Source organism: Homarus americanus, unplaced genomic scaffold (genome assembly GCF_018991925.1).
Source record: "Homarus americanus isolate GMGI-L3 unplaced genomic scaffold, GMGI_Hamer_2.0 scaffold16712, whole genome shotgun sequence".
NCBI classification, from domain to species: Eukaryota; Metazoa; Arthropoda; class Malacostraca; order Decapoda; family Nephropidae; genus Homarus; species Homarus americanus.
In genome coordinates this window covers 989056-1008563 of record NW_024757794.1, presented here as the reverse complement: position 1 = coordinate 1008563, position 19508 = coordinate 989056, and the positions used below count along the sequence as shown (strand labels likewise).

The following is a 19508-nucleotide window of genomic DNA, read 5'->3' as shown; positions in this document are numbered from 1 at the left end:
GTAAACTTAATTTAATCTGAGTTGTGTTGTGTTAGGTTAGGTTAGGTTAGGTTAGATTAGATTAGATTAGATTAGATTAGGTTAGGTTAGGTACATGCACTTGATCTATTAACTCAGATTAAATTAAGTTTACCAATTTTTTGTGACTTTCTGACACCAAATACTAGTCGAGAAGTGATTAGCAGTCCGATTTATTCATCTAGGACCATTATTTGACTTCATTCCGGCTATATTTGGCTACATTTGGCTACATTTGGGTAATTAGTCGGACCTGTCACACCACATAACTTGTGAAGGCTGGTGTAACACATACACTTTGAACCAACTTCTTTCTGAAATTGCAAATTACATCCAGGCTCAACCCTGTAATATTACATAAACACCATTTTATTTTATTTTATTTTATTTTATTATTTTTTTGGGGCTATTGTACTGTGTACTGCAGGATGTCATAATACTACTTTATAAAGCAATTTCCCCTGTATGGTTGTTATTAAACCGTTATTTTGTACTTTTTACTTTTACTTTTATCCTCTTCACCACGGATCGGCTTGTCAGCCGCTTGGGCAGTCAGTCACGTCTCTGTTACGCATTGTTGGCAAGTACTGGGCATGCACTGGCTCCTGAATGTATCTGAACCTGCTCCAGCGCTTATCAAGTCTGGTCTTGAAAGTGCTCACACTCGGTTCTGTCACAACACTCTCTGGCAGATATTTCCAAGAGTTCACAACTCATACTACGAAAAAGTTACCCCTCACAGTTTTCTGGGCTTGCGGCTTCTTCAACCTTGAGTTGTGACCCCTTGTGGGGCGAGCATTCGCCAGCTCCAGGTAAGGGCACTTGACTGAGTAGTGCTCCCTGAGATGCTTGTACACCTCAATTAGGTCGCCACTTGCCCGTCTAGTATAAGCTAAGCAATTTCAGGCGCTCTATCTCTCAGGGTGGCTGAGGTGCCGTAGTGCAGGCACCAGTCTGGTGGCCCTCCTGTGGTCATTTTAAACCAACTGACAGTCCCTAGTATATATCGGGGACCAGACGGGGAAGCACTTCACTCTTGAAGATTGTTACGAGGGACGGACCTCCGTCTAGATACCTGAACGACCTTCTTATAAGACCTAATAATTTAGCTGTCTGATTTACCTTCTTCTTGCAATGGTCCAAGAACTTCAGTTCATTGTCAACATACACACCAAGGTCCTTTTCACATTCAGTCTCAATTAAATCAGTTTCTTCGTCCCGATGATACGCCTCCTTACCGTTGGCACATCCCAGGTGCATCCTCTTACACTTCGTGACATTGAATCTTAGCAGCCAATTTTTCGATCATTCTTGAAGCTCACAGAGATCCTTCTGCAGCTCTTCACAGTCTGCTTGATTCATAATTTCCTGAAATAACTTGGCGGCATCCGAAAACATTTGTATGGAGGAATGTACAGTTTCAAACATGTCATTTATGAAGCAAGCAAACAACAACGGGCCCAATACTCTGCCCTGTGGTACCCTGAATATGAAGGGTAAACATGATGATTTCGTGCCATTAATCACCACACACTGCTTGTGGTCATGTAGAAAGTCTCCGATCCACACTAGGACATTTCCCCGAATCCCGTACCCTTCCAGTTTAATTTTCAGCCTCTCATGGGGTACTGTCGAAAACCTTGGCAAAATCTAGGTATATATTGTCGATACTACCACCCTGTTCCAGAATATGGGTCCAAATATCCAGTACCTTGAGTAATTGTGTGAAGCAGGAGCGCCCCGGCATAAAACCGTGTTGGCAATCCTTTGCAAGGTTGATTCGTAGTAGATGTTCCATCATGGCATCTCTTATAATGCTCTCAAGTACTTTACAAACTATGCTGGTCAGGCTCACAGTTCTATAGTTGTTCGTGGAGTGACGATCGCCCTTCTTGAAGATGGGACTCACATAAGCCATTTTCCAATCACTGGGGACCTTCTTTTCATCCAGGCATTTACAGAACTGGATCCCAGCTCGTTGCACAACTCTCTTAGCACTCTGGGATGCACCATGTTAGACAGTTTCATATTTTCGTATTTTGTATTTAAAACAAATTATGGTTCCTCTATTACTTTATAGAATATTTAACTAAGCTAGTGACTAGTGCTGTATTTCAATGCAGGCTGTGTACAGTACTGTAAATGAAAGCTATGTTTAGTTTTAAATATCGGTGTTGTTTATATAAAAAAATGACAATAAAATATAGTCCTGCATTTCTGATTTTACATTCAATACTGCCAACTTATGTTGGCTTAGTGCACCTGCGGCCGATCGCTGATTACTTGCTCCATTACAGTAAGTGACCGACCTGTGTATAAAGGTTGCGGACCACTGCTCCATAACATCGTTGTTCATCTGGTTTCTCTCTTTACATCTCCTAGACTAAGTACTTTACATTTGTCCACATTAGTGCCGTTAAGCTTACTCGCTGTTCCCTGTCCTGTAACCACGCCCTAATCTATGCCCGCTTGTGAAGCCATGTTGGGAAACATTGATCAACTTGTGCTTCTCCAGGTGATTTCGAATTGAGTTTGAAATGATTGCTTCCAGTAATTTGCCTACAATTGATGTTAAACTGAATGGAGGATAGCGATCTATCTCCTTTCTTGAAAATCGTTATTACATTTGTTATCCTACAGGATTCTGGTACTACACCCGTTTTAAGTGACATGTTAAACAAATTTGCTAAGGGCATACTAAGCTCTTCCTTGCATTCCTTTAATACCACGAGGCATACACTGGGGAATTCGCGGGGTCGGCTAGCCAGCGACAAACAGCGTTTGTAGGGGAGGAATCCACTGCAACTAGTCACTACTATCTCGCTTAATCTATTTTCTTCACTATCTCTGTATATAGTCGGTGCCTTGGGTATCATGTTTAAATTTTCGGTGGGGGAAAACTGTTGAAAAATATCTATTCATACAGAAAATCTCCGATCCACGCTAAGACACTTCTCTTATGGTTATCTATCAGACCAAAGCATCCAGGCCAGTAGAATAACATCGACATAGCAGTAACCAGGGGAGCAGGTGTAGACCCACGCATCAAGTTGACCCACCCTTCGAAATAAAAAAAAAAAAAAATTTAATCTTGTAAGACTTGACCCAACAGAGGTCACGGTCAGAAAAGGGAACCAAAGTTCTCACCTCCACGTGATTCGTTAAAACGCCGTCCCCCAGAGTTGCCAGGTGCTCATAAAAACAACATTTATGTCCATAAAACTGGCAAATATTTAGGTTTAGTTACATTTTTATTAAATATACAGTTTTCATATAGATGTTCTCTGTGGAATTCAAGTGGTTTTAAAAATCAATGTCAATGGACAGAATTTCATTACAAGATTTGCCTTGAGCTATGATGTGTTATGTTACTGCTACCCTCCTTGGCTTCCACCACTGAAATTACGTGTCCCGGCAAACTCTTTTGGGGACAACAGGGCAAGGTATTGAAACACTGGACAATTCCCTATATATGGGATATGTGGCAACCATAGATTATACAAAGGCTATGGGATTTTATCATTGCATTGATGAATGGAGAAACTGTACAGCAGGCATGGGTAACCTTTTCTCAGTCATGGGCTGCATTATAGTTTAGGGTAGGTATTTTTTGAGGGCCAACCCACCAAAATTTATATCCTTCCTAACCCAAAAGTAATGTTAATACGTATTGCATTAGCACGGACAGGTTGTTTTTTGTACGTAGTTCCTCATATTCAAGATAACATTGGCATTATTCTAGTGGGTGTGTCTCCTAAGTAAGAAAAATGCTGTAACCAAGAAAAATCAATGTATTCACAGACTGTTTCACTTATCTTCTGTTAGATGCCAAGAAACTCTAACATATGAGCTAAACAATTATTATGATACAGTATGTATATTGAGTAAATACAAAACTTACAAACAAGGAAAGAAAGGAAAGTAAACCAATTGTAATTTATTAATTGAAATGCAGTACAAGTTCAAGAAGATTACACTGTACAGTATATATGAAAATATAGCTCATTTCTAATGGCTCGGAGGTATGTAAAAAATAGTTACTCTAAGGGAGGCACAAACCATTTTTAACTAACATATCTTCATGTGGTGTACACAAGTAAAATGGTTTGTTTTTTCTCAGTAGGAGGGTTTATTGGTTTTTCCCAGATTAAAGGGAAGATTTCATTAGGTGGTGTATGAAAGGTATATTGTTCATGTAAGGACTTGAATAGTGTAGATTGTGGGACAACGAGAAGTTTGTATAAAGATTCTTCCGGTCGTTTTATATTATTAAATAGGTTGCTGGTACAAGGACGGAGAAGTTTGGTTGATATCCCCAGTCATTGATGACATGAATAAAAATGAACATGGGTCCCACAGGAATGACTGTCTGTTATGGACAGTGTGAATACAACACAATAACCTATTTATTAATAATAAATAATACAATGAACCTTCACACAAACTTCTCACCAAGCCAGAATCTTATGAACTATTCATACTGAACAAATTTATCAATCATACTTAAAACTTCCCTTTAGCTAGTGATTCCACAAGTACTTCACCAAACAAGTGTAAAATTTGTGACATGTTAACCTGAACAATATATCAATATCCGTTTCAAAACTTAACATGCTTATACATAAACTATTTTAACAGTGAAGTTGTTAAAGGCCAGGGATTTATAAGTTACGCTTTAAACAGAAGGTGTGTATGTTCACTAATGCTGTACTGTAATATAGTTTGATTGTTTGAAATTCTTACAAAGGCTTCATATTGTGTCATGGTCATATTAACTTTATGATTTTATAAGTACAGTACTGTAGTGATGTGAAACATGGCAACATGTAGTGAGCATAAAACTCATTGTCCAGTACAGTAGTTAACTACAAATTGGTACAATTAAATCGTGTATATGGCTCAGGGTGTTTTTTACCACTTTATGGCAAATATTATAAACAATTTAATGTAAAATTACCTGTACAAGTAATTTAATAAATACAGTATACTGATAAAAAATGTCCAGACACTAAAAGATAAGCAAATTATCGGTGTACATTTCTAGATTAATATATAATTTTACAAAAAATTTTTTTTGCCAATTTACAGTGGTAAAAAAATAACCACCCAGTGGTATATTATAACATTACAAGATTCCTTTGCACTTTAAGTAATCTTCAATGTGGAACACCCAAGGAGTCACTTGGAATCATCAGTCCTGACAGAAGTGAGTTATCGTGTCGACATTAACACCTTCAGAAACTACCGGGGTATTTAATAATATTATTCTTAAATAAAGATAATAAGCACATGTGGTTTTCTTGACTGAAGTTTTGAGCTATTTTCAAGAATACAAACCATTATGATCATCTCTCTAGGCATCAATGTCACACCCTTTGCATCTTACCTTGTTATGTTATATGCACATGAAGAGATGACATTCTTTATTCTAAATCCAAAACTTTTCACCAGTTCCCTATGTTTAAACTCCTTGTACAATATTTCATTGTCAGTGTCATAATTTATGTTCAAAGGTGACCGGATACTCTTCCTGGAACTTTTGTGTTTTAAGAAAAAAAATATATAGTACAGTGTGTATATATCTTGGCCAAACACCTGCCATAGTAACTTTAAACCCCTGAACTTAAGAATTGTTGTATCTTATTTCAGTTCTGGAGTTCAAAGTAGTCATGACAGATTTGCAAGCCTACAGACAAACTATAAACATCTTTACACCCACATTTGGTCTCCAAAAATAAGTGTTCAGCCAATTTTAAACCCTGATATGCCTCCTTACAGAAGGTTTCCCTGGTTCACCATGGCATCTAAATTAAAATTTTCTGTAAATGGCCTATCGACTAAGCATCTCTTACTTTTTGCCTCTATATCGAACATTACAATTAACAGAAGTTGACTGGCTTGGTATGCGAGCAGCAGTGCCACCCAGTAACCTGTAATATTACTGTCACTCACTCAGCAACCATTAATAAATTAATCAGTAAGTGCACCTTAGTTGTTAGGTCAGTTAAAGAATCAGATGACCTAGGCAAAATAATTCTAGCACTGGTGTTATCACCTCCATAAACATTGAGAAACTTGACAAATACATTGTGGGAATATTATTCTCCAGATGAACCATTCTTCACTAAAATACACAAGTCTAAAAATAGTTTTCTGAGACTGAAGATCATTAAAAATACACTGAATGCCAGCCAAATATTTATTTTTCTGGTTAAAGAACTTTCACTTTCAGATCAGTGAACATTTAAAACCTAAGTGATACACCTATAGGGGTTGTGCAGAATTTCTCTTTTCAACCTCAAATATACTGTACAATACCTGAAAATAAACTTTAATCTTGCCTGTAACATCAGTAATGAACAGTGCTCTTGTGGAGCTATGGGACATGCAGGTCTGTAGATGCTGAAGGCTCCGTTTCAAGTATTTTCAAGGCACATTCCTGTTTATAAAACCGATTTATATTTCCAATGTTTAATGTACAGAACGTATGCGATAAAAACATCGTGCTGAAGAGTCACTCTACCAAAGCGTGACAACTGATGTCATGGTCTACTCAGCAGGTACTATGTTAATAGTATTAGCATGTCTGTTATTGATGTTGTAACCATAACCCTTCATGGCCAGGATGTATGGATGCATCGTCTCCGGCATACATTTAGGATCCTCCATCACACTCCGCTGCAAAAAACAAGTTACAGTTAAGAAATGTTATGCAACATGTTTTCAGCAATTTTTAGTTTTATTTATTTATTTTTAATGGAGATTATCCCACACGAGCATAGGTCACCGCCCTACTTAAGCCTGGGGGAAGGGGAGCAAAAGAATACACAAATTACATCATATCTCTCACAATAATTTAATGCCATTAACTTGGAAATGAAAGAAGTGATAGACAGACATGAATAAGATTTGTTCAGGTAATATGGACAGAATGGGAAGTGATAGATTGTTTAATTCAGAGGTGCACGTTCAGAAAGAAAGGCAACCCAAATGGACATGAAAGGATGGGCTGAAGGAAGTACTGTACAAGAAGTGATGAGAATGGACACCAGTGTAAGCGAGTGTGATACAGTATCAAGTGGTTTATGTATAGGGTTGTTAGTGTATTGAGGAGAGACAAATTGCACTACAGGGGGAAAAGGTTGGCAAGATTAAAATTATTTGCATCAGTGTGCATTTAAAAGCACAATGTGTACTGATGAAGCACTTCTAGTTAACATAGGGCAGCGAGGAAGTGCGACATAAAATTAAATTTGGCCATGATTGGCGACACAGATTCTTTCTCAATCAAAACGATCATATTTACTTTCATCCATTTCCTATTTAGGTACAGTACTAATTTTGTTGATTTAACCAACAACTAATATTGAAGTGATATTATAATGGTGAAAGTAATTCCTTATCCTTTGTAATTAGCACCTACTTTTCGTCACATAACTTAGAATATCCTGGGAGTTCCTTCTATTAGTTGGAAATTAATTCTTTACTGATAAGTACAGTACTGTACAAATGTAATTACTTTAGGATTTTTTTTTTACAAAATTATGAGCCTTTTCTACATTCATTGCATACTTTTAAGTAGATTACAGTTGTACTGCATACATTAGTACTGGTCTCGATAATCTCTTCCGATTCATATTACAGCTACATAACATTCAAACTCACCGCGCTAGTGGGGAGTGTCACAGAAAATGTTAAACAATTGGAAAGGGTAATTCAAAGGTTGTTTCATACAAATTATACCAGTGTCAGTGCATATAATCTTTAGTATACTGATAGTATTAATGGTGAACTCAAGGTACCTATATGATGATTGGGAAGGTCCAATTGATACGGACTAGTGTACTATAGCGAAGAAGTGTGATCGTGTCTGAAGGTTACGGTATTTACGTCTTTGTACGATTAGTAAACGTAGCTACCTCAGGTATTAGATGAAAAGAAGAGTATGAGAGAACAATGATCTGGGGAAAAATACAAGTGTATCAGCCATATGTGAAGTGTTGGGATTGACCCATAAACTATACTCCAAGGAAAATATCTTATGTACCTCGGTGTGAGCTTAATACACATCGTTATCCCATGTGACGAATACCACAAACAGTGTAATGATTCGGGACTCTTGTGAAGGTGTTAAACAACTGCAAAGTGTGGAGGAATGAACCATACATAGGGAATAAAGTGAAGTGGATATCCCCAAGCCAAGAACCACAGTTTTTTTTTTTTTTGGTCTGGCGCCTAAACCGCCCGCGACTACAGTCTCGAGGTGATGCGATAGACAAAGTCATTTGCCCGAAAGTAACAAATCACACACTTACTGGAGTATGTAATTTAGAATTAAGGTATGTAACTATAAGCATAAAGTCACAATACAAAAGAAAGTATGTGTGGGGGCCAGAATAACAACATGGTGATATTTAAGTATTGGCACCCTTAGGCCTGTTCAATGTGAGGCGCAGAGGCTCATCCTCGGTGACGCTCCACATCAGTACACTACAACTAGTGTATAACAGAGTAATTAAGATGTATATCTTAAAGCCTTGCCTAATGTTATTGGTAATATAATAAGTTAATTAAGAGGCTTTGTAATGCTGTGTTAATACACAAGCCCATCAGGCCAGTAAACACATTTGTTTACACTCGACATCTCATACACGCAGGTGTACACGCCTGTGAGCAGAGGCAGACCAGTGAGGTCGGAGAGAATGCTTGGCCCAACAACCACTGTTCTACTTGAGGAACCCACCTGGTGCTGTGAGTAATGCTTATGGCCATTATGCAACCTCAACTATGGATCTCTGAACATCTCACACTTCAACACCCTGGATGTTAAGAAATGACGGCGCTACTCAAGGTGCTCACGGCTGCTACTTAAAGCGACCTAATGATACCAGACGCAGAAATAGTCCTGGTACGAATGAATGCCTGGGAAGGATCTCATTTACCTAACAAGAGTAGTGCGAGAGATGGGTACCTACTATGCGTACCTTGGAGCTAAGGATGAGCTGCGGTACCTGTATGTACAGTATTGTGTATATTATTTAATGTTCCTTATTCAGGTGATGTTGAGGATGTTGGTGCTATTAAGTATTACAGGTAATATTGGGGAAGGAATGACCTGGGGAAGGAGGGCAATGATTTTGTATGGAGAGAGAAGACCTTAAATATTTGGATACTTTTGTGTGGTGGAGTGACCTTAATAATTGCTTGGGAAGGGTCAGCTATTTTGTATTGTGACTGAATGCAATATTTTTTATTTGGAAATAAAGAACAGTATAGTTAAATTCTTGGTTGGGGTTTCACCCTTCCACTCTCAACTAGATTAAAGAAAAACACGAACTCATAGTGCCTGGGTTGCTCTGCCCTCACTACACAAGCTGTCCTGTGGTGTGGTGGCAGCAACCTTTAAGTTAAGAAGTAAGTTAAGTAACCTGAGGATTAAGTGGCCACACTAAAGGGCAGTATGCAGTATAGTACAATACTTACGCCATAGAGTATGGTTGACCACTTAGGCTTGCAGATGAGCCTTGAACCACAGGGACAAGAATATGTATACACCTGAGACCCATAGTAATTTCTCAGACGGTTTCCTGGAGCACAATATTCACCTGTGAATAGACAATGAGTTACTAAAATTATATTTAGAGATGGTTTGGAAATGTGGGAAGTATGGAGGACACCAATTGGGTCAACCGGTGCATTAGTCTGGGTGTGAAAGGGAGGAGAGCTAGCTTGTTATGCGATAGGTCTTCAATAGCTAAACAATGTGACATATGGTAGGGCTACTGCTGTTATGTGGCCAGTCTCTAGATGAAACAATACCCCCCTTGCACTGTTTTGAAGGTCTTTATCACATTTCCTTGAACAGTATCCTACTTTATGGCCTGTATGATCTTCACAACTCAATTACTGTACTGTATTTCAGCCTGTGTTGCTGGCTTTCACTGAACATATAAATGGATGAATAATTACCAGGTCACACCCACCATGTGTTTTAACTTATTTCTTCTCCGGTCAGAAGAACTACGAGGTCCAACACAAAAAAAAATAGACTGATGCTGTAACTTTTTATTTACCAAATTTGGAAATTCAACTGCGATCGCCATCAAAGTATAGTAGTTCCCTTCCGGGTTGACACACAGCTGCATACGATGCTGCCAAAGTTCAAAGCAATTCCGCAGACCATGCCCTGTAAGGCTGTTGAGGAGCTCAGTCGTTTTTGCTTTCACCTCTTCTACTGACAAAAAATTGGTTCCTTTGAACACGGACTTGATCTTTAAGAAGAGGTAGAAGTTGCATGGAGTCAGGTCTGGCAAATAGGGTGGGTGCTCAAGCCGTGCTGTTTTTATTGGCAAAAAACTGCTTCACAGACAAAGCGTTGTGGGCTAGTGCATTGTTCATTTGACAGCATTCTTGGAACCATTTTTGCACAAACCTTTGTCATGTTCAATTCTTCTGCTAGAATGCGTCAAACACTTTCCCTGTCTAAATTAACTTTCTCAACTATTGCTCGAACACCCAACCTACAGTTTTTCTAATCACCTCTCGCACTTTTTCAATGTTGTCATCAGAAACTGCTGTGCGTGGACGGCCTGGGCTGTCATCATCTTTTATGGTTTCTCTGTCTTTCAAAAATAGTTTGTGCCATTCAAAAACGAGTGCACGAGACATGCAATCTTCACCATAAGCCCAAGTCAATAATTGAAAAGTTTCCATCGCGGATTTCTTAAGTTTAACGAGAAACTTGATAACTCGTTGCTCAGTTTTGCTGTCCAACATTTTCCGACCGAGTGTAAGAACATGTCTATACTTGAACACACGTCCACTTGCACTGAGTGAAGCGATCGAGTTGAGACTTGTCACACTGACAGGTTAGAACATGTTCAATAACGGTCAGTTTGTCCCTCCCCTTCTACTCTTGGTTCCCGAGTTATAGGGTCAGTCTCGTTATTTTTGTGTCGGACCTCGTATATGAGGTAGGGTGGAAGAGGAGTGGCAGGTCACTTACCGATCTGTCGTAGAGACTGACAGACGCCAATGGGTCGTCGGTGACGGTGGCCTGTCATGAGACAACAGCCGCTGGTGCAGTCAATGTTGTCACTGCAGTGGTCACCTGGTGCTGGCAGGAACATGAGACCCTGGTAAATGTCAAGCACAAGTCAGTTTATAGAATAAAGAATGAATATGAATAATAAAGTATTATGTGAGCATCATAAAAATTATCTAAATATGATTTTCAATATACAGGTATCCCCAGATTTACGATAGGGTTGCTGTCCTGAAACCTAAACGTAAATCACGAGATTTTAACACAGGTTTCAATGCGATACATTCTTGGCCTGTCCGACTCAAGAAGAGAGGGAGAATGTGAGGCTGGCCTAAAATGTATGTCATTATGTGCAGTAGACTGAGACATATGATACTACTTAATACAGTCAAACATTGCATTAATATTTAATATTTTACATGACTGAGAATGGTGTTAAAAATGCTCGCATATTTCATCAACCAAAGTCTTAAGGCACAAAATACAAAGTTTCTACGCAAGGAATATTCTAACTCATGCTGTGGATAATATCTCACATGTATTAAGAGATTATGTTGTAGTATAGGTAGTACATATTTTTTGTACTTGGTGTCAAACAAAATGCAATTTTCAATAAGGAGGAAGCCAAGTGCATACAACCCCGCTGTGGTGGAACAAGTTACAACACTAAGTTGAATACAGATGAGGCGAATGTGTGTACAGTATAACCATCAGGTGAGACTTGGCAGCCCAGCAACGATCTAATTACTCCTTTATTATCCACAAATCATGGAGAATAGAAAAAAGGCAGCCACTTACACGACCCACCAGGCAGCAAGTGACAACAGCGAATCAGTTACATTGCATCCATGTCTGGCTAAACCGTTCAACCAGGATTCAAAGCCTTATTTTTCCTCAGTGGGGGCAACAGAGCTCACTTTGTTAAGTTAGATCTGACAAAATGTTGTTATATTAGGTTAAGCAAGCTTTGGCTATATTGCCAGGTGTGACTGGGCTAGTCAAGAGTCGGTTCGATAAGTCCCAGAGCATTGTTGACACTATTAAGGCAGGGAACTTGTGTTGTCACTTGAGTATGATAGTTAGTTGGCATCTTTCTATCATCTGTTAAGATTAATTATATAACCGCCAAATCTATCAGAAAAACAACCTTAGTCTCGCCTGTAAACATGTTATCTCACCTTTAACACTAGGAGAGGCTAGAATTGAGGTACCATGATCGGGTTAAGCTCAGCTGGGTCAGATTAGTTTGGATTGTGGATGGGTTAACATGTAGTGGATTCCTCCCCTACAAGAGCCGTTTGTCGCTTAGTAGCCGACCCTTCTCGAATTCCCCAGCCTACGCCTACAGCGCTGCCTGACGGAGCGGGGGTCAACTATCAAATCCCGCCTTATAAGACCTCACCCCGCTGTGACCACCCTCTTTCTACCTACGGCCACCAGCAAGCAACACCACCTCCTCCTCCGCTCCGGCGACCTTGGCGCTTGTAGCCATGCTGCCTACCCAGCAACAAGCTGCATTGTACATCCAATACAATATGTATACAGAGAGCACTTTGTGAGTTTCCTTTCTCCATTCCAGCCTGAGTGTGAACCAATATCTCATAACCCCACAAACTCATGTGTACATTTGCGGTGGAGTTTCCCCTTTGAGAGTTTGTAAAACACTAAAACAATAAGGAGGGCGACCCTTTCATCACGTAGTACACAGTCTCTCCCAGATGTATCTCATTCACCGTCAGTGATTGTTGTATCCACTACAAGCAAACGTTTTATTTATTCATCAACATGAAACACTTATTTATTCACACATTTTAAACTATTTATTCGATGATGGAAAACGTTTTATTTATGCGACCCGAGGAGGAGGACCGATGAAAGAGGAAGCAAAGGAAGAGGCAATAGGATGAAGAAACAAACACTTGGTATACACGGAGGGGAGGGGGTGACGCCCAGGTAATCAGAGGGGAGCAGAGTGGCGCCATTTGGTCCACTGGTGAAACAGTAGTGGCCTTGTTACCTGCGCTACTGATCTAGCAAGAACAATAACAGCAACTCAACAGTAGTGGGGATTGAGGCAGCAGCATCAATAACTACAGTATACGGCTGGCGACCGGTTCCAACAACAAGAAACAAAACAAAAAAACATCAGTAACAGCCATCACTAGTAACCAGTAACAGCCATCACTAGTAACCAGTAACAGCCATCACTAGTAACCAGTAACAGCCATCACTAGTAACCAGTAACAGCCATCACTAGTAACCAGTAACAGCCATCACTAGTAACCAGTAAGCAGTAACCAGTAACAGCCATCAGTAACCAGTAACAGCCATCACTAGTAACCAGTAACAGCCATCACTAGTAACCAGTAACAGCCATCACTAGTAACCAGTAACAGCCATCACTAGTAACCAGTAACAGCCATCACTAGTAACCAGTAACAGCCATCACTAGTAACCATAACAGCCATCACTTAGTAACCAGTAACAGCCAACAGCCAGCAATGCTTTTTCTAGTAACCAGTAACAGCCATCACTAGTAACCAGTAACAGCCATCACTGTAACCAGTAACAGCCATCACCAGTAACAGCCATCACTAGTAACCAGTAACAGCCATCACTAGTAACCAGTAACAGCCACCAGTAATATCACTAGTAACCAGTAACAGCCATCACTTGTAACCAGTAACAGCCATCACTTGTAACCAGTAATCAGTAACAGCCATCACTTGTAACCGTGCAAACAGTAACCATACCATCACTTGTAACCAGTAACAGCCATCACTAGTAAATCAGTAACAGCCATCACTAGTAACCAGTAACAGCCATCACTTAGTAACCAGTAACAGCCATCACTTGTAACCAGTAACAGCCATCACTTGTAACCAGTAACAGCCATCACTTGTAACCAGTAACAGCCATCACACAGTAACAACCAGTAACCAGTAACAGCCATCACTTGTAACCAGTAACAACAGCCATCACTTGTAAACCAGTAACAGCCATCACTTGTAAATCAGTAACAGTAACCAGTAACAGCTACTACCAGTAACCAGTAAATCTTAAAACACTTGTAACCAGTAACAGCCATCACTAGTGCACAATCCAGTAACAGTAACAGCCAGTAACACTAGTAACCAGTAACAGCCATCACTAGTAACCAGTAACAGCCATCACAGTAACCAGTAACAGCCATCACTAGTAACCAGTAACAGCCATCACAGTAACCAGTAACAGTTATCACTAGTAAGTAACAGCCATCACACAGCCATCACCAGTAACCACCAGTAACAGCCATCACTAGTAACCTAACCAGTAACTAACAGCCATCACTAGTAACCAGCAATGTTTCATCACTAGTAACCAGTAACAGCCATCACTAGTAACCAGTAACAGCCATCACTAGTAACCAGTAGCAGCCATCACTAGTAACCAGTAGCAGCCATCACTAGTAACCAGTAACAGCCATCACTAGTAACCAGTAACAGCCATCACTAGTAACCAGTAACAGCCATCACTAGTAACCAGTAACAGCCATCACTAGTAACCAGTAACAGCCATCACTAGTAACCAGTAACAGCCATCACTAGTAACCAGTAACAGCCATCACTAGTAACCAGTAACAGCCATCACTAGTAACCAGTAACAGCCATCACTAGTAACCAGTAACAGCCATCACTAGTAACCAGTAACAGCCATCACTTGTAACCAGTAACAGCCATCACTAGTAACCAGTAACAATACATCACTATTAACCAGTAACAGCCATCACTAGTAACCAGTAACAGCCATCACCTAGTAACCAGTAACAGCCATCACCTATTAACCAGTAACAGCCATCACTATTAACCAGTAACAGCCATCACTAGTAACCAGTGGCAGCCATCACTAGTAACCAGTAACAGCCATCACTAGTAACTTCAGTAGCAGCCATCACCTAGTAACCAGTAACAGCCATCACTAGTAACCAGCAGCCATCACTAGTAACCAGTAGCAGCCATCACTAGTAACCAGTAGCAGCCATCACTAGTAACCAGTAGCAGCCATCACTAGTAACCAGTAACAGCCATCACTAGTAACCAGTAACAGCCATCACTAGTAACCAGTAACAGCCATCACTAGTAACCAGTAACAGCCATCACTAGTAACCAGTAACAGCCATCACTAGTAACCAGTAACAGCCATCACTAGTAACCAGTAACAGCCATCACTAGTAACCAGTAACAGCCATCACTAGTAACCAGTAACAGCCATCACTAGTAACCAGTAACAGCCATCACTAGTAACCAGTAGCAGCCATCACTAGTAACCAGTAACAGCCATCACTAGTAACCAGTAACAGCCATCACTAGTAACCAGTAACAGCCATCACTAGTAACCAGTAACAGCCATCACTAGTAACCAGTAACAGCCATCACTAGTAACCAGTAACAGCCATCACTAGTAACCAGTAACAGCCATCACTAGTAACCAGTAATTGGTGAATGATGGTTGTGGTAGTAGTGGTGAAGGGTGGTGGTAGTGGCCATGTCCAGTAGTGGTTAATTTATTTGCATTAGGGGATAAATCGCATTTAACCCCCCATTGAATGGTGGCCCCAGGCTCCTCTCTGATTAACCCTGAGACAGTCTGGCGTCTCTCTCGGTCTTCCCCTGTGGCAGAGGGAGAAGGGAGTGAAATGATGAGAGAGAGAGATATGGGCAGTGGCAACTTGGCTCCTCTGGACCTATATAATAAGAGATCAGAGCACATTAGAATCAGAGGTTCACAGCCCAACCATGAACAGCAGTCACCAGTTATACTGAACAGTGGCAACTTGGCTTCCTTATTATCAGGACGCGAGATGTGTGCAGCCCTGTAAGAAAGCTTACTGTATTATCACCACTTTCACCAGTGTACGGTATAATAGTTCACATCCATGTACGTATATATTAAACAACCACATCGGGTATAGTACAGAACACATCCCTGTCTAACATCCAGCTGTTCTTAAAGAATGCTTTTACTGCATTTAATAGCCTTCCTCCCACCCCATACACTTGTAATGTCTCCCACAATGTTCATCTGTTCACCATATCGTACACCTTTTCCAAATCTACTCTATAAATAATTAAAACCATCTGTAAGTAATAAACACCAACAAATAACTTATTAAAACCAACAAAAACGCTTTCTCTGGATATTTTACAAGCAAAACACTGGATATGTTACAAACAAATCACCTTAACTGGCAAACAAAACCTTTTAACTGTATGTTACAAGCAAAACCCTTTAACTGGATGTTACAAGCAAAACCCTTTAACTGGATGTTACAAGCAAAACCCTTTAACTGGATGTTACAAGCAAAACCCTTTAACTGGATGTTACAAGCAAAACCCTTTAACTGGATGTTACAAGCAAAACAGGTAGGGGACAAAATCTTCGTTCAAAATGTTAGTAAAGGCGGCCTCAGTAGTAATGGGTGTCAGAAGCCTGAAGCTGTCACAACACAGGCAGAGACAAGTGAGTGTGTGATGGAGGGCCCATCTACCCCACTTGACGGGGACCCCTCACGTTCCTCACGTTCTCTACACCTGGCAACTGGCGGTGCGTGGCAGACACTTCACACTTCAAAATTTCCTTTCAAATTTCAACATAAATCTCTTCTCATTGTTAACTTACGAATGTTAAAGAAGGCACTGACAATAGACTTAAATAAACACGGCTTATAACTGCCTCAGTGACAAGTTCCCCTGAAGGCCTGTTGTGTGTTTTGAGCATCTTGTACACATCATATTTGCGATCGTTTCGTGAGGGACAACATTTCGTTCTTTCGTTGCATATATTTTCCTCATATAATAATATAATAAATACCATCCTAAGACCATCAACTCGACTTTAAAACAACTCAAGCTCCTCGACGAAGTGGATAAGGTGGGGGCACCTTCCTCGTCGCTGTGGTCACGGTGTCGGCGCTGCCCTAATTAATTTCCTGCCCGTCACACACCCTCTTCCCCGGTGGACTACACCCCCACCCACATACCGCCGACGGAAAAGCATACACAACCCACGGCCGCCCACATACAGCCCACGGCCACCCACACACAGCCCAAGGCCGCCCACTAGCTCTTAAGCATTCCAGGTATTGCAGTAAACATAATTTTCAAGTCAAGGCCCCGGAATAACAACAATTATACCTTATCCTCTCTAATTACAGGCAGATGTTCACTTGTTCTAAATTCCAGATGTTCACATGTTCTAATTAACATAACTTCGTGTTCTAATTAATTGATGTTTACGTGTTCTAAATAACAGATGTTCACGTGTTCTAAGTAAAGTATTATTTGAATAGGACCCCTTTGGACAAATGGGAATAATATTTGGCTTGACGATTAGGCATGTAATTTGCATAAGAACAATACAAGGGTGCCACTATATGAGAGAGAGAGAGAGAGAGAGAGAGAGAGATTAATACCTGAGAAAGTTGTATAAAACGCAGTATTTTCTTAACTCTCAATGGGGCAGTCATACACACACACTTGTCATTGTCTCCAGCTTGACTGACAACTACAGTACAGCGACAACCCGAGCAATGGAGAGATGACGACTGCAGTGCGAGAGAAGCTATTACCCACCCACACACACAAGATCCTACAGCCACGAAATATGCTGGGAAAACCAGATGGGGGGAGCTGACCCGAAGTGTACAACATGAAACTCGTGCGCTAGGACCACTTACCCCTCCCAACCGAAGAAGACGGGTTAGGGAGAGGTGAGAGAGGCAGCTTGTGTGAGAAGCTGATTCCCGAGGAGAGAGGCGGGGATTGGGCCTGACAGCTGCACTTCTGTACTAGGAACAGTGTTGACCACAGTGGCAGCGACGGTGGTTTAGTGGCTCGTAATGTGGGGGGTGGCGTCCCGAGCCTCCACGACAGTAAACACGACCCCCTCCAGCCAGCCCCCGTCACCCCTGCAGACACGTGGAGGGGAACGGTGTGCCAGAGAGGAGGAATGGCACGCGTGACGCCCACAGTGCCAGATTCTCCTCCCTTCCCCACTCAGGCACTCCTGGCGCCACATGGCATTCACCACTTCCTCACACCCCCCCCCCCACACACACCCTTCGTCCCTGACATCAATTACTTCCGTTTTCATTCATATATTTACGCTTTCTTTCCTCCCTCCCGGCGTTCGTGTAGATTCCTGTCCACCCACTTATGTATCACCGTCCATCTTTAAAGTTCCGTTTATTTTTTTATCACAATTCCATAAACATTCCGTTACCTAGGCGGGTGCGGGCGCGCGGGCGCGCGCGCGCGCGTGCGTGTGTGTGTGTGTGTGTGTGTGTGTGCCTTTTCCCCAGGTGTGTACAATGAAAGACAAAAATCGTGTCGTGAAAACATATGCCGAAGGGCTAAACTTTTGGTGCACTCTGCCTGTGTCATACGGACGGTTGGCAGGGCTCTCATAATGTTTCACGAATTATATGTAATCTTCGGATAAAACCGCGACACGACTTTTGTCTTTGATTGTACTGTACATTAACCTCCTCCACCGTTATCCTCTGACGTAAGATGTGGTCAACGCCAACAAACTAATGGGGTTTTATGGACAGTTCACAGTTACGGCTGTTTACAAACGGTTTATTGGTCGTATTTAACGGCACTGGAATTTAAACTATTTTATGTTAACCCAACTAATTAAATCTAACTTTAACCTGACCTAATCTAACCTAACCTAACCTATTTTCAACCCAACTTAAACTAATCAAACCTACCCTAAACTAACATAACCTTAACGTAGCTAACACTCAATTTACCTTAACCAAATATAATATAACACACACACTACGCGGTGTTCTCAGAATAGTACACAACTTGGACAGCGTCTCTCTTAATACCCGAGGCTGACATCATGCTGCTATACTTAAGCTGGTGAAGTATACCTGTGTTTACCTCCATTATTATTATTACCTGTTCACATTATTACGACCAATACTTACTGTGCAACAAATGTACCAATGTTACCTTGTACTTAAAGGTTACCGCACCACACTGTACTTAATACCAACATGTACTGTACACAGATTGATTATTGTATTAATTTAATATCTATCTCACGATGTTTAGGGGAATATCGACCAATAATTGTGTTTATAGAGCCATGGACCAATAACTGTTTATAGAGCCAGGGACCAATAGCTGTGTTTATAGAGACATGGACCAATAACAGTGTTTATAGAGCCATGAACCAATAACTGTGTTTATAGAGACATGGATCAATAACAGTGTTTATAGAGCCATGAACCAATAACTGTGTTTATAGAGACATGGACCAATAACTGTTTATAGAGCCAGGGACCAATAGCTGTGTTTATAGAGCCATGGACCAAAAACAGTGGGTGTGTGAGAGGAGGAGGAATGTGTGTGAGAGGGAGGAATGTGTGTGAGGAGGAGGAATGTGTGTGAGA

The 19508-nt window shown here is 40.8% G+C and overlaps 1 protein-coding gene across 5 annotated transcripts in view; it reads right to left on the bottom strand.

Moving 5' to 3' along the window:
• Positions 1-3942: 3942 nt before the first annotated feature.
• The window catches only part of LOC121857782, a 94336-nt gene continuing 78770 nt past the window's right edge, over positions 3943-19508 (bottom strand). For all 5 annotated transcript variants that reach the window (XM_042353976.1, XM_042353974.1, XM_042353975.1 and 2 more), the window contains exons 3-5: positions 11024-11153; positions 9502-9623; positions 3943-6696 (exon numbers count right to left, since the gene is read on the bottom strand). In XM_042353976.1, the coding sequence (XP_042209910.1) occupies positions 6568-6696; positions 9502-9623; positions 11024-11153 (381 nt within the window). In that variant the 3' untranslated portion in view covers positions 3943-6567. The remainder of the gene's footprint in view (positions 6697-9501; positions 9624-11023; positions 11154-19508) is intronic.